The following is a 15,723-nucleotide window of genomic DNA, read 5'->3' as shown; positions in this document are numbered from 1 at the left end:
ATTACTTGTCAAGCAAGGTGTGTCAGCAGACAGAGGTGAAATGACAACATTTTCTCCCCACAATTTCTCCCAATTTAACTCTTTCACAATGCTCCTACTTGCCTGACATGGAGGTTTTACTGTCTCTGCTAACCCTTTGTTTGGGGAAAAAAAAGAAATGTTATACATCTATTAAAATAAAATTTTTATATGAAACAGAATGAGAGTAATCTAATATGAGTCTTTGTTGTTGCTAGGTACGATATTTTTAGTACAACAATTACATAGAGATAATTATATCTCAGATAGCAATTAATGGAATATAATTATCCACCACATACAACCGCAAAACTTTCCAAGGCTGACAGATAGCAAGTGTCAAGAGTGTAATGAAATCATGTTAAAACAGATTTATAAACATATTCTGTGTTTAAATATTATAGTCTATCATAGACCATATTTTCTGACTAGAAAGCTGCACACGTACAGCTAACCATGAAGTTATTCTGCAAATTTAAATGATGACCAATGATTTTTGCACTTAAAGACACCAGATATGATTCAGTAGTACAATTTTATTTAAAACTAAAAAAGTCAGCAAGTTGCAATTAAATTCGTTCAGTGCACAATATATAATAGTTTTACATTTTGGTATGTGATGCATACATTGTGCAACAACCTCTGATTACTCAAATATACATTAATGGCTTGTTCCAGACAAACAATAACACTTACTCTGTTCTGACGACACATCGACTTATACTTATCCCTATAAACATTTTCTCTTACTCTGTACACTCAATAGACTGTCAAGAAGGCAAATATTGATATGTACATTCATGCAATACAATTCTGAGTACCTTATACAGTATATTATGTACAGTATAATACACATATATCTTCAGTTCATATATCTTGTTGAACAGGTGAATGACTGTACAGTAGATTGTGAGAATGTTTTACAGAATATGAAGAGGGATATTTGTTCACACAAGCTTGTATGTTATGTAAACATCATTGCTCAGTATGATTCATAGTTCAGTGTTACTATGCATGAACAGTGCATCACTGTTTTCTACCACAAGCTCCTGTCTATAAAAAAAGAGGGGGGAGGGGGGGGATCTAGACATTTCGATATACAGTTCCAATGAAAAATAAATGAAACAATATAGAGGATCTAGATACAAGCTAAATTTAGGGTTAAGCTTGTTTGATGAATCACCTTGATACATCTTTAAAGTATCCACTAACCCACATAAAATCACAGTATTAATGACTTAAAAAATAGCTTTAAACCTTCTACGTAAAAGCTTGTAACATCCTAGTTTTTATGAGTTGCCAAGACTTGATGTGAATCTAGAATGAACTGCAAACATTCCAAAGAGATGGACAACAAATGTTGACGTGACACACTAACCAAATCGCTGTTTTCTGTGATATTAGCCATACTGATTTGAGGAAATGACTGACTAGAGTAAAATCTATATATTTCCCATTGTATTAAGTTTTTTAAAAAACGAACACATTTTAAATTATTTCAACTTCAAAATGTAATTTTATGTAACCATTTTATTTCAAAATTATGGTGCAAAATTATGGACCACTTTCATGAACAAATCCTGACTAATTGTGAAAGGGTAAACTGATATTGCACATCCATCATATTGTGTACATTCCATATTAATGTAACACAGAAAGCCAAACTAGTAAAAGAAGGATGCACCATATATCAGGACCATATCTGTTATAAGATAACATTAGTCAGTTTAGTATGTGTGTACATATTGGATATTTATTGGCAGATAATGGATATTTAATTGTAAACACTTGTTTTGAAATGCCTTTTGTCTACAGCCAACTTAAAAACATCATGGCAACGATTTACCCTTTACATTTCCTAAAGAGTGCTTTCCTATAATGGAACGCTCACCTATTATGATTTTTAAAATCTCAACTACTCAATCAATTATTCATCTCAAAATAAAGAGTTATCCATATTTCATACTGTACATAATGTTGTCTATGCATCCAAACATTGCTTTGACATTCACAAAACCTAACAATTTTAGTTTGTGGTGCATTTTATTTTTTGACAAAATTTTAATTTTACAGATTTTAATATCAGCTATCAGACTACAATCTGTTAACTATCAGCAATGCTAACTCTAGCCTTGTGTTTTTTTTGTATTCTAAGCATGCACCTCAATAACTCAATCCATTTCCAATTGCATAGTAACACAAACCGCAATAAAGTTTTGGGTGATTAGGGAAAATGTCTTTTTCTCCATTGTATATTTTGGAACACAAAATACAGGATCATCCCTTCCTTTTGTTGATTCTATCAAAACAGTGGGGCCAATGCAGTCATTTAACCATTAAACACTCACACAATCTACATGAGGTAAGAGAACCCTTAATGTGTAATGAGGAACACTGCAAAGACAGTTAAAGACAAGAGAAGACAGGAATTTTAAAACATCATTGCATTCAACAGAAAGTGCATGCGTTTATTTAGTTGTTGGTGTTGTATATTGTCCTCAAAGGGGCCCCGGGGGGCCACCAGGTTGAGTCTTATGATACTCGTGCAGCTGCCAGCAACGCTAAGAATTTCCATGTCTCCTCAAAACCTGCTTATACTTGCCTATACATGTCAGTCATTATGTATTCACTTTTGTCTTTTCTTTAAACATCATTTTATGTCCCAAGAAGGGCAGCCGTGAGGTTTACCATTCCTAAATTCATAATATACCTTGTGTCCATCTCATAAACCCAAACAGAGATGGTGGTGCTGTAGGGTACAGAATGTTCAGCTGTAGCATGGCCACTATACTCCAGTGTTATTGGTTTCCACTACCTGCTGTTTACAGCGTGAGCTCATGGCATACTCCCCTCGGCTTGTGCCGTTCTCTTCTTTTCGAAGGGGTTTCCTGGAAAAGAGCAGAAAAAGATTTAGCTTCAAATGACTGAGGATGCTATTGATCAGGTTGTAGAGGCTTGAGCTTAGTTCAAAGAAATACAATGTCTCAAAGGCAAACAGAAAAACTAGGAAAGGAAAACACAAAGTATACTTATAGCAGGTTAAATTTGAATTGTTTTTTTTTTTTCTGCACACCATATTTGTTCCATTTTACAATCAGTGTTTCAGGAAGCCCCTGTGCACACTTTTAGATGCTCCTTGAGACACTAACAAAGTCTGGATTGATAAACAGCAGCACAGGTCATCAAAGTGAGTTATTCTGCAGTTCAAATGACTTCCCGCAAACCGTAATGGCTGCTGGACTTAAAAAGCTGTGGTATGTGCTCTGGCCTGTCCGTTCTTTATTACGATTTGAAATATGCAACCTGACTGCAGCCAATTGCCTTCATAACTGCATTAAATCCAGAGCTGCCCAAACAGCGGAGCACGCAGATCCAATCTGTTGATATTTTGTTAAATCATGTCAGTCACATATTGACTTAATGTTAGAGAGGGCCTGATGTAAGAGCTGAGAGATGGATGCTGGGCATACACATTTTGTAAGATGCCAAAATGAATATCAGTAAAGGTTTGGATTAGTTAGGGCATATTTAATCCTTCAGCTTTTGCAAAGTAAGTCTGTACAGAAAGGGGCCACATGAAAGCAGCTATCGACAATGTTCAATAAGCTAATGGAGTAGCCTGATGCCAAATTACCACGTCATTGCTAAAACAGTAGGGCTTCAATAGCGACTGGTTTATGGATGTAAAGAATCTCCATAGTGAAACTGATTTTTAACAATACCTGATAAATATTTAAAGACAGCCTTAATATAACTCGAAGGTTAAGTGCTGAAGTATGCCTCCGTAGAAACTATTAGCCTGCTTCCTTTTTTAGTAAATCCGAATTAAGTGAAATCCCCTAAGACGACAGTTACCATGGAAATGACATTAAAGTTCACTAAATTCACAAACTAGTGAAATTTCTATCAAACTGATAACTAGAGAATTGCTCAACAGCACAGCAATAAAATATAAAACTACCATATATAAATTACCATTCAAATGTTTGGGTGACCCTATGGTGACCCCAAACTTTTTTTAACAGATTTCACATAGATTTTACAAAATACTTACGGTACAAAATAATATAATAATCACATTTACACAATTTATTTTGTAATGTTCTATGGGATTAGAACATAAAAGACATTGACTGCAGCTGAAATCAAATACTTTCAGAGTATATACAGTATTCAAAAGACCCTTTCATTTATTTGAGTTTTGTTAAACAAATACAATTTAACCACAAGTAACAACTTTAGTACACAGAGCACTTACATTTGAAAATGTGACTCGCAATTTTTATTTCCCACCATTACTATTTATTTATTTATTTGTTTTTGGATCTTTTTGCTTTGTACGGAACCCCGCACATGGCATGCAGGAAAAAAATAGTAGGCTAAATCATGTCCACGATTTACTATTTCGTTCCCTCGATTTGCTAAATCATGCACACGGTTTATAAATCGAGAGAACGAATAAGTAAATTGTGCACACGATTAAGCAAATTGAGGGAACTAAATAGTAATCATGTACAGTAAACGTTTTAGTACATCGAGGGAACGAATTAGTAAATTGTGCGCACAATTTTTTTTTTTTCTGGCATGTCATGTGCAGGGCTCCGTAGCTTTGTATCAAATGCTGCAATTATCAACTCAAAGTTGTCTGGGGTTCAAGGGTTAGAGAAGGCTTAGAATTGTGTGGAAAAAAATGTGAATCTGACTTAGAATGAAAAGTGTGAGGTCACTGAGTTCTACACTAAACACACCAGAAGCCTGAACAATAACAGTAAATACCAGAACGAGAGATTCCACATCACATTAATGATTAGGTCAGGAAAAATAGAAATGGTCATGAGAAAGAAAACAACCTGACCTTTACAGAGCCAATCTCTACTGTCTGCAGCACTCTGGGGTCTGTCTGGAGGACAAGTCTAATTTCATAAACAGGACTTGAGCTCATTAAAATTGACCCGTTTCTTCCAGAGAAATACACAAGAGATAGCAACTTGTTGAATGAAGGCTGCTTTTGCAGACAGGATAAGATAAAGAGCATTTGTTTTAGCTGACCCATATGAAATGTCATTGGTGTGTGGAGCCGAGCTACAGCTTCAACATCCATCATTTAAACATGGTAAAATGTTTCGTGTTTTTGAACCTCGTTAATTTTGAACAAAGAATAAAAAAAAAAAAAAATTAAGAATCACAACTGTTTTTTTTTTACATTTATAATAATGTTACTTGAGCACCAAATCAGCATATTAGAATGATTTCTGAAGTATCATGTGACACTAAAGACAGGAATAATGACTGCTGAAAATGTTACATTAAAAATACTACTGAAAACAGTTTTCGAATTGCAATAATTGTTCACAATATTACTGTATGCACTGTATTTTTTTATCAAATAAATGCAGTCTTGCTAACAAACAAAAATCTTGCCAAGCTCTAACTACTTCTTTAAAGGCAGTATATGTTTCAACAGATGGCTCATAGTAAACATGGTCCAAATTTGTTGACTTTCATAGTATGGGGAAAAACAGTTGAAACATTCTTCAAAATATCTGCTTTTGTGTTCTGCAGAATTAAAAGTCATATTGTCTGGAATGACAGGAGGGTGAGTAAATAACAGGATATTTAATTTTTGTGTGCATTATTACTCTAAGTTATAGTTACTTTTTCTGCTGTTTGATTAGACAGCATATGATTATGAACATAGACATTGTTCCTGCTTTTCAGCTTCTAAAGAAGACCTAGTGTTTCAAACCTTGAGCAACGAATACAGCTATACCTTCAACTGAATTCCTTGTCAAGATTGATTAAATGTTCAGAGGTAGCTAGCGCTCATCTGTTGTGATAAACACAGTCTCTGTCTCTTGGGCAGGACTGATGAGACAATCCCATAGCTCTGCAGGGGCCATCTGTCACAAGATGCCCCAGGCTGCAGGGCTTTCCTATAAAGACGATCCTCTTGCTTTGCATGATTTACACATGGGAAAAAAACTCTGCTTCATCTGATTTTTGAGGGGAGGAGTGGGGAAGGAGAAGGATAGCAAGAAAAAAAAAAAGCAAAGGAAACAAGATCTTGCTATCCTCCTTCCTTTCAGAAGTCAACACACAGAGAGAAATAACATAGTTACATTATCCTTGACAAAACATTAAACAGAACATAATTAGCTTAACTAAACACAAAGTTTATAGAAGCATATTATAAATAAAAGAAGAGCTGTAGAGCTGCACTGTAGGGCAGGGTCACTTAAGGACTGGTCTTTGTCTATCTGAGATGCTTGACGGCTGGACAAATAAAGAACAATTCGATGCAAATGGATAACTCAGACTGCATAATGAATAGTCAGATTCTTTAAGCAAAGAAGGCCCTTTGGATTGATCACATCAGCCATGTCTTCTCAATTCACGTACATCCTGTCTGGTAGTCCAATGCATTAAAGTACTGTTTATGCTTTTTCAGCTAAACAGTAGTTTTCCACTGAGAGCTTGTTTCTGTCCCCCCTCCAACCTGCTAAAGGCTCATGGACTCCAGCAGTCGTGCAGATGTCCCTCGAGTCGTGTAGCTCTACTGCACCGTGTGCAGATGCCCTAACAGTCGCCCAGTTTCTCTGTGGACCGCTCAGCTTATGTAACGTGCCAGGACGGGAAGCTAAAATCTCCTTTATCTTTCCCCTGAATCAGCACTGAGCCCGCTTGCTCGCACACTCTCTCTCACTCCGTATCTGCTCTCTTTACCACCTTTTCTCACTGATGGAGAGCAGCACCTGAGAGGTCCTCGTGGCCATTCCCCAGACATTTCAGCACACTGTTCGGTTGCCTGGGTCGTACGTGACCTCTCCTCTGAGATCAACACATAAATCCTGAGGGGAAAATGTGAGCCAAAAATGTCTCTCGGATTAAAATAAATGCTGATCAGGAAGGATAAGTTCTGAAGCATAGCTGAAGTTAGAAAAACAAGCGATAACTTGTAAGAGCCGTTCTCTTCCTGTGTAGATGCCTAAAAACTATTTATACTGTAGTGACAAAGATTATTATTGTTCTTTTTTTAATTATTATGATTTTGGATATGTTAAAGTTTGGCTTTAGAGACACGCTATAACAGCGTGAAACTATTCATTTCTTTATTGAGTGTACCTTTAAAATTCAAAGCTGAATAGAATGTACATAAACAGTCTACATATTTACATACACTCATATAACACTCAAGGTTTCTTGTTTGGTAAACACAGGGTTGGATCCTCAGTTAGTCTTTTCTAATTGAAAAAGAAGCCTGGAATATCATTGCAAAACATTAAAAAAAAAACATCCTCACCTCCAAATGTGGGCCTGGGCCCTTAATAATACAAGATGTGTAGTACACACATGGCTATACACAACATTACAGGTAAAGGTAAATATTTTATAACCTGGCTCTTTGGAATAGGCACCAGAATGTATTCATTTCCTCTGAACATAAACAGAGTGGGCTGAGATTGTTTCCATATAACTGTAGGATAAGGATAAGTTAAATGATGCTGTACAACTGTCATGCAGCAAGCTGTCATGTCCCCATCAAATCTTAATAAACTGGATAGAATATTTAATTACCCCCCCCCCCCCAGATGTCATTAATCATAATACTCAACTGTTTTATCACAGTATCACAATTAAACAAACTTAGAAGTGATAAAAAAATTATCTTCTAAAATGAAAGCAGGCAAATTTTTTAAACAACATAGTCCCATTTGTCCCCCCAATATCTCATCAACATCTTTTTAATGTAGCAAATTTTCTTGGGAATATTTATCAATTTATTTTGTAATATTCCTTTAAAATTTGTAAAATTTTGGTTTGTGGTATTAGTTGGTTTGTGTCTTCAAAATTCAAAAGATACTTAAAAAAAAAAAAAACAATTAACCTCAAGCTGACTGTCAATCCCTCAATTATCCTTCAATTATTTTATGTTTTTATTTCTATCGCGTTAGGCATCTTGTAAAGATCTTTGTCATTTCTTGTAAAGTTTAAGTGCCTGAGCTTAACCAGAGCATATTTATGAAAACCTGGTGTACTCTTTTAGAAATCACAACAAAGGAAATATATATATTTTTTTTAAATTAGAGAGTTCAAAAGGTACATAAAGTTGTCCAATAGTGGTACTGTCTAGAATGTTTATTACCCTCAAGCACGAGTGTAACACATACACTCAAATATTAATCAATAAGAGATGTTTTCCAAGGTGTACAGAATGTGCACATTTTTTACCCTGTGTGGGGGGGGGAGGGGGGCAGAAAAAGGCTGACAGACAATTCAAGCCTTTTTGGCCTCAGTGTCTCATAGAGCACCTTAAACACAAGCCTAAATCTAATTAACATTTTAAATGTGAATGAAGTTCACCCAAAAAGTTATTTTAGGATGTGCTGACTGTAACTATGCATGACAGCATTTAACAGTGCTGCAAGTTCAGCAGAGCTAAGAGAGTGGGGAAAAAAGACAAACTGAAGTTATGTTTGCCCATCTTATCCTGAGGGCTTTGAATGTGTTTGTTTAGAGTCTTCATTATCATAATTACACTAACGTCCAATGACCGGAATGCTTTATCATTCGTTTACAGTGGTCAAAAATCACGAAGCACCACATTTCTCTCCTCTAAGATCCATTCTACACTATGTGCACTGAGCAACTTTTCAACAAAACTGCTTTAGCTTTCCCCTCCAGTGACTCTAATTCCATTAAACTCATTACAATAAGTGAGCCACACCAGGCTTCAGCATACAGAAGCCATAAAGCAATGATTGAGGTAATAATCCGAGCCTTCACTGGGACATTTTAGCAACTGTTTGAAGAAGCACCATTTGCGGTGCATCGGTCATTGGGCATAGCTAAATGATGTGTTCGCATGCATATAAAGGAAGGCATTAAACATTTCTCTATCTTCATTTTGGCAGACTGGGCAAGCTCATTAGTGGGGAAATAGCTGCCAGCTGGGTTTTCCTTTGGGAGTTGGCTTCCTTATACCAAGTTCTCAGGCAAAAAAGAGGCAATGTGTAACAAACAGATTCACCAAGTGAAATGATTCCAAAACAGAGCTCATAACAAGTCCCCATTTAATAGCCAGGAGGGGATGTTCCACAGCTTTCATAAATAAAAGATTAATTTCCAGAAGACTGGAATGTTTTAACTTTAACAGATTGGATCCACCTCCGCTAGTTTCACTGGAAAATCTGAATAGTTTCAATTTAATGAGAGTAGCTTCGGGATGAAACAAACCAGGCCAAATATAGTCAACTTATGTTTATCACATGGAATCTGTTTTTTGGGGGGTTGAGGCAATCAGTTCTGGTCCTGCAAGGCAATTTGTCAATAAAGCATTCCAGTTATGCTAAAATATACAGCTATGATGCAGATATAACAACTGTGATGTAAATCACATTTCACAAAACTATGATTAATGAAACTGCGTCCTTAATGTTTTAATTATGTTGTTACCATTTATCACAAGCAATAAGACACAAAAGGTTGTGCAACTATGGTCACAGATGCACAGATTGCAGGTAATTGCAGTGTGCTGACTCTTCATTTGTATATTTAACAAAATTTCTTCCTTCCTTTTTGTCATGGGAATACCCTGGTTATTACTTGCATGAGACTCCTATGCAACCAGCCATTAGATGTTTTATAGATGAAACCTGATGATACCTCCTATGTTGACCCACCAATTTAGGAGTGTTGTGGTTAAAGATCGAAATGTTTGAGGATGGTTGGACACCAGCTGATGATACCAGCCAGGATAAGGCATCTAATGATATATCATCATCCTAAGCTAAGTGTGAATTCACATTTTTTTTTTTTTTTTTTTTTTTGTATATTTCACAATCAGCACCCAAAAACTAGAAAGGTTTAAACAAATATGAAGAGGAGGAGAACACCTGCAGCAATAAATCATCATGATAAATAGACAAAAGTTTCAGTGACATGCTGCACTATCACAGATAAAAATGGTATCTCAGTGGCTCTCTTTTGACTAAAAGTTACTTCTCTTTTTAGCCAGTATTGGCTTTATATGGGATTTTATTACATGGTCAGGTTTTCACAAAATGGTATGCAGCCAAAAATGTTTGAGTTAACACTATAGCTCATAAATAATAATAAAAGTGTTGAAGCTACTGCAGAAAGTGATATAGTGATAGCATATATTAAAGGTCAATGTTCATTCCTTAAATAAAAAAAATGCTTACTAACTCCAGCCTGGCAGATGAAAGCTTTATGATTACTTAGAAGAGAAATAAAAAGAAATATGAATACAGCAAAATGCAAAATAGCAATACATCTGCTAAATCTATGAATTGTCATAGTTTAGCCCTGGATGTATCAAAGACAGTCTGGAGCCGCTTTCCTTTTTTCGCTGTGTGAGTGATTTGGACTGTCTGAGGCCATTTCCCTGTCTGCAGCTGATTTGACAGGCCTCTCAATTGTTCCCTTGACAGCATGTCACTGGTACCAAACCAAAAGAGCAGCTTAAGGCTGACACACCACGCAATGCTAATGCCTTCTACTGCACCATCAGTGCAAAACACATTCCTTTTCCTAACCATATCAACTAAAATAACAACATTCACAATTCATGTTTCAGACAAAAAGCAGAGATATCATCTTTTTGCCTTGTTATCTTGTTATATTAAGGAAGCATGAAACAGATAAACACAGATAAAACGCTAATGGAATTTTCTCTGTTTACCTCTAGGCTTGTATGGTGCTTTAAAAAACAAAGTCAACATCAACCTAAAGGTATAGTTCACTCAGATATTAAAATTTTGTCATCATTTACTCACCCTCATGTCGTTCCAAAACTGTATGATTGTTTTTCTTCTCTTGAACATAAAAGATAATTTTAAAAACGTTTTTTTCTCTAGTTGAAACTTTCTTCAAAGTATTTCTCTTGTTCCACACAAGAAAGAACTGAATTACAAACAAAGGCAATGACCAAAACTTACCTCTTATACCCAAAATACTTTGCATTTAATATACATGGCCAAAATTATATAAAATGTGTAAAAAGTTACAAATTACACAATGCTCACATTTGACTAACTTCTGTTCTTGCTCTTTTTTTAAATGTGGCTCTGAAAATGAAGACAAGTAAAATCAACCAATACAAGAGATGCATAAATAAATAAATACTGTACATAATATATCTAAAACTACAGAGATTACCTCTTAATGGCCTTGTAGCAAATGATGGCAGTCAGGAGGAGGAAGATCACAGATGCACAGCTTACTGTCCCCAGTACTAAGATCTCCATCTCTCTCCTCCATGGCGTTATGGGGGATACAGTGGAGGGAGCCACTGTAAGAGAGACAAAGTGTTAAAAAGCATGCAGAGCACAGAACAATAAATAAAGACAGAGGATATGCAGGATAAGGATGTGCAAAACTGCATCAACTAGTGGGGCTTAAGGAAGCCCTGAAACAGCTAAACGAAGAGCAACAGAATGCAGGGTTCTCATTTTATTTTACACTAAAAAAAAATCACAGTGCTCATGGCAAAAAATAAAAATAAATAAAAACTCAACACAAAACAGTGAGATGGCCAAAGACACCTGTGTACATGTGTACATAGACCAACATTTATGAAGTATTTCTGGAGCTCAGTTATACAGCAAGATCACAATCATTATAAAATTTGTTATAAAAGTGGTGCTTTGATGCCTGTAGCATAAGTAAATTTAAAGATACAAATTCACAGAGCACCTCTGACAGTTAGAAAAGACAGCTTCACTAGTTAATTAGTCAGTTGTTGGACCTGTCCTTAATGTAGAGAAGAGTACTTCTACCCAATCACAAGGCTGCAGCATTCTGCTCTACACCATTTATCATTCCATATCCGAGAGGCGCTTTATGTGGACCATTACACAGCCGTCTCATCCAGAAACATATTAGTGCTTCAGGCTGCTCTACCTTTCCCACCACTTTAAAGTTTGGATGAGTTTTCTCTGGATGGGAACTAATAGTGGCACCCTGCTTTAGTGAGCAGTTTTAATGGTACTTATAAAAATGCACAGGAGAAGGCTAATTAACAAGTTCATTGCCCTCATGAGCACACAAGGCTACTGCTTCTTCTCTCTCACCCTCCCTTCCTCTAGATCTTCGTTTCTCGCTTTCCACTATCGCAAACCTCACTGTCTCTTTCATTCTGTTTGCTTTTCTTTCTAAATACCTTTTTAGAATTGAGCCTCAGATTCAGATATATCTGTTCTGAAACTGTTGACAGTCATTATTTGGGATTGGCAACCACATTTATTAATAACTGTGAGTCGCAAATTCTGTTCATGTTACTATCTATTTGATAGTGACTGAAAAGGGGAAGCTGGTAACAGAGACAATTGTGGAATCATTCCACATTTTCTCCTCTGAAAAGTCACTAAAGCTTGTTCTGGTCTTGAACAGCCTAGAACCAATTATATTAATACAGCTCAGTCGAGCAAGAATCACACAACTAAAACATCTCCAGGTTACGCATTTAACCAAGGGTCCCAGAACGGAACGAGACATGCGTCGAAACGCTACAGGATCCCCTCCAGTGTGACCACACTCTGAATCACATGTGCAATCAGTCCAATGGAAGGGCGAGACGTCACGGGTGGGGTGACATAACGACCAGGAAGCTTAAAAGCACATGCGGTGGAACCGGCATCAGCTTCTAGGAATGAAGCAAGTGCTGGCAGGGATGCCGGAAGTATGGCCCTGAGACGCAGCATCTCGTTCCCTTCGGGGAACCATGACCTGGAGACGTTCCCCTTCAGGAACTTGAGCTGTGTCAAAACACTATGGTAACGAGAATACCTACGCCGCCAGACTCCTCAAAGGCCACACCCACAGCTTCTACAGCTCCGGGCAGGGGGGCACCTTCACCTGTGAGAGAAGATCTCTCCTGACACGAATCTCCCATGTTGCGCCATCGAGGAGAAAAATCAGGACACAGGGATCTGGTGTGCCAGCTTGTACAAAGGGTGCGAGCACAGACCTCCATGGTGGTTGATGTAAGAGACCAACGATGTGTTGTCGGTGCGCACCAACACGTGGTGACCTCTTAGGTCTGGGAGAAAGTGTTTTAGTGCTCGAAACACGGCCAGCATCTCCAGACAATTGATATTCCACATCAGATGGCGACCACTCCACAGACCACAGGCAGGGTGGCCACTCATGACCACACCCCAACCGGTGAGGTATGCGTCTGTCGCTAGCGTTACATTGTGACAAGGAGTTCCCAGCACCGGGCCCTGAGACAAGAACCAAGGTTTCCTCCACATGTCTAAGGCACGTAGGCACCTCCGCGTGACCTTGAACATGCAAAGTTGGTTTCCCATCGCGGTAAACCCCTTGGTCTTGAGCCACCACTGTAGGGGTCTCATGTACAGCAGGCCAAGAGTTATCATGTTGGACGCAGCTGCCATCAGACAGTGAGTGACCAGCCTTCTCTTACTCTCGCGACTGTGGTGAGGATCCGAGCAGGAGACATATGTGCCTGCATCGTGGTCGAATCCCACACCATGCCCAGATAAGTGGTTCTGTGTACTGGAGACAGTGAGTGACCAGCCTTCTCTTACTCTCGCGACTGTGGTGAGGATCCGAGCAGGAGACATATGTGCCTGCATCGTGGTCGAATCCCACACCATGCCCAGATAAGTGGTTCTGTCTACTGGAGAAAGCACACTTTTGTTGGCGCTAAGTCTCAGCCCCAGCTCTTTCATGTGAGGGAGAACAACATCTTGATGTCCAACCACCATCTGCTCTGATTGAGCCAATATCAACAAATCGTCGATGTGGTTGAGTCGTGAAAGTGTGAAGAGTGCAAGGCCAAAGAAAGAACCGGTATTGTTAGGCTTTTTCCCCCCAAAAGCAAACCTCAGGAACTTCCTATGATGAGGAAGGATGGAGATATGTGCATCTTTTAGATCGATCGTGACACACCAGTCCTCAGACTTGGTCTGAGACACAACCTGACCGCCTCAACCTCCTCAGAGGAAGAGAGGTAAACACGTGCTCTCACTCGAGAATTTTTTTATCTTCATCTTTAATTTGTATATTTAACTTCTCATAGTCAGATAAATATTTTATTTTATTCCTCAGAATTAAATTCAGTCAAACAACCAGACGAGTAAACACGGTCTGGTGCAGAAAGATTCACATTAAAAACTAAATGATGTAATATACGCGTTTCCTCGGCAGCACGCGAGCCGCTCAGTCACACAAACAACATCAATCCCCTCAGAGAAAGATGGCCACATCAGCGAACTCTCACTCAGAGGGGGAAAAAACTGCAGCATGGGCTTCCAAGCCTCGAGAATGATCTCTAGATTTAGGGATAGCGGGTGGAGATAGGAAGAGCCGTCTCCAACCAGTCTGCCAGATCATGTGCGATCCCCGCAATTTCAGTCGCTGCCTGCCTCAGCAGCAGCAGGACCAGGATCGCAAGATCACAAGCATGGACACACTCCTCGGAGCGTGCCCAGCGAGAGCGGAATGCTTAACAGAATCAGAATCAGAATGAGCTTTATTGCCAGGTATGTTTACACATACAAGGAATTTGTTTTCGTGACAGAAAGCTTCCGCAGTGCAACAGAATGACAGTGACAGAACAAAAAACACAGATAATAAAATAATAAACAATAGAACAAGTAAGTAAGGAATAACAATATACAAATTGACAATTGTATGTGCAGGTATATTACAATAGACAGTTTTGTATGTACAGGTATATTACATCCAAATTTGAAATGTAGACTAAGTATGTGTGTTCGACAAATAAGTGTATGAGTGTATAAATAGTGTTGTGTGTTCCACAGTTATTGTCAAGTGTTCATGAGATGGATTGCCTGAGGGAAGAAACTGTTCCTGTTTCTGGCCATTCTGGTGCTCAGAGCTCTGTAGCGTCGACCAGATTATGCTGTTCATCATAATATTAGGTATAATATGCTTGTGTAACTGATGCTTGTGCAACTGGCGAGCTCATCGATGCCCTCCATATCAATCTCCTTGGCAGGGGAGCATCGCGCCCTCTACCTGGGGGGGAAGGACTGCAGTGTGGGCTTCTGAAATCATGAGACCGGGTGCCGAAAGCAAAACCCACAAGAACAGCCACTGCTCCGCCTCGGCGAAAGTGGGGCCGGCACTTCGAGAAAAGCTAGTGAAGGTTCCCACCTCAAAGAGACCCTTCTGAGAGTGAAGCAAGGCAGTAACAAAATGCTCGCCATGCAGGCAGTCAGCTCCCTCGAGAGCTGACTCTGCGTGCTTCGCTCTCAAGGAGACAACACACAAACTGTGTGTCCCCACCCAAATATCTTTTTTTTTTCTTGCGGGCAGGGAAAAACACACAGCCTGAATACTGCCTGCTCTCACCCAAAACTTCTCTTGACTGAAGCTTTGACATAATAGAGCTTATCAGTGGACAAACAACACTAAATAAGACTCACAAACAGATATAACGACTAAGATAAGAATTGAGGTTTTTGAAATAACTCTTCTATGCTTAACCATGCCTGCATTTGTTTGATAAAAAATACAGAAATTACTCTAGTCTTCAGTGTCTAAGTGATTTCCTTCAGTAACCAGTCTAATATACTGATTTGGTACTCAAGAAACTTGTCTTAATATTATCAAGGTTGAAAAGCGTTGTGCTACTTAGTATTTTTGTGGAAACCATGATCAGTGTTTTTCAGTAATCTTTGAAAAATTGAAAAT

At 38.3% G+C, this 15,723-nt stretch overlaps 1 protein-coding gene across 2 annotated transcripts in view; it reads right to left on the bottom strand.

Moving 5' to 3' along the window:
• Positions 1 to 539: 539 nt before the first annotated feature.
• LOC122141019 (proline-rich membrane anchor 1-like) overlaps positions 540 to 15,723 on the bottom strand; it is a 29,564-nt gene continuing 14,380 nt past the window's right edge. Inside the window, exons 3-4 of one of the 2 annotated variants that reach the window (XM_042746749.1) lie at positions 11,197 to 11,329; positions 540 to 2,906 (exon numbers count right to left, since the gene is read on the bottom strand). In XM_042746749.1, coding sequence (XP_042602683.1) covers positions 2,804 to 2,906; positions 11,197 to 11,329 — 236 coding nt within the window. In that variant the 3' untranslated portion in view covers positions 540 to 2,803. Of the gene's footprint in view, positions 2,907 to 10,974; positions 11,106 to 11,196; positions 11,330 to 15,723 lie in introns of those variants that run through there. The other variant, XM_042746750.1, reaches the window with a different exon arrangement.

The sequence above is a fragment of the Cyprinus carpio genome, chromosome B20 (assembly GCF_018340385.1).
Source record: "Cyprinus carpio isolate SPL01 chromosome B20, ASM1834038v1, whole genome shotgun sequence".
NCBI lineage: Eukaryota > Metazoa > Chordata > Actinopteri > Cypriniformes > Cyprinidae > Cyprinus > Cyprinus carpio.
This window is presented reverse-complemented; position numbering and strand designations above follow the sequence as displayed.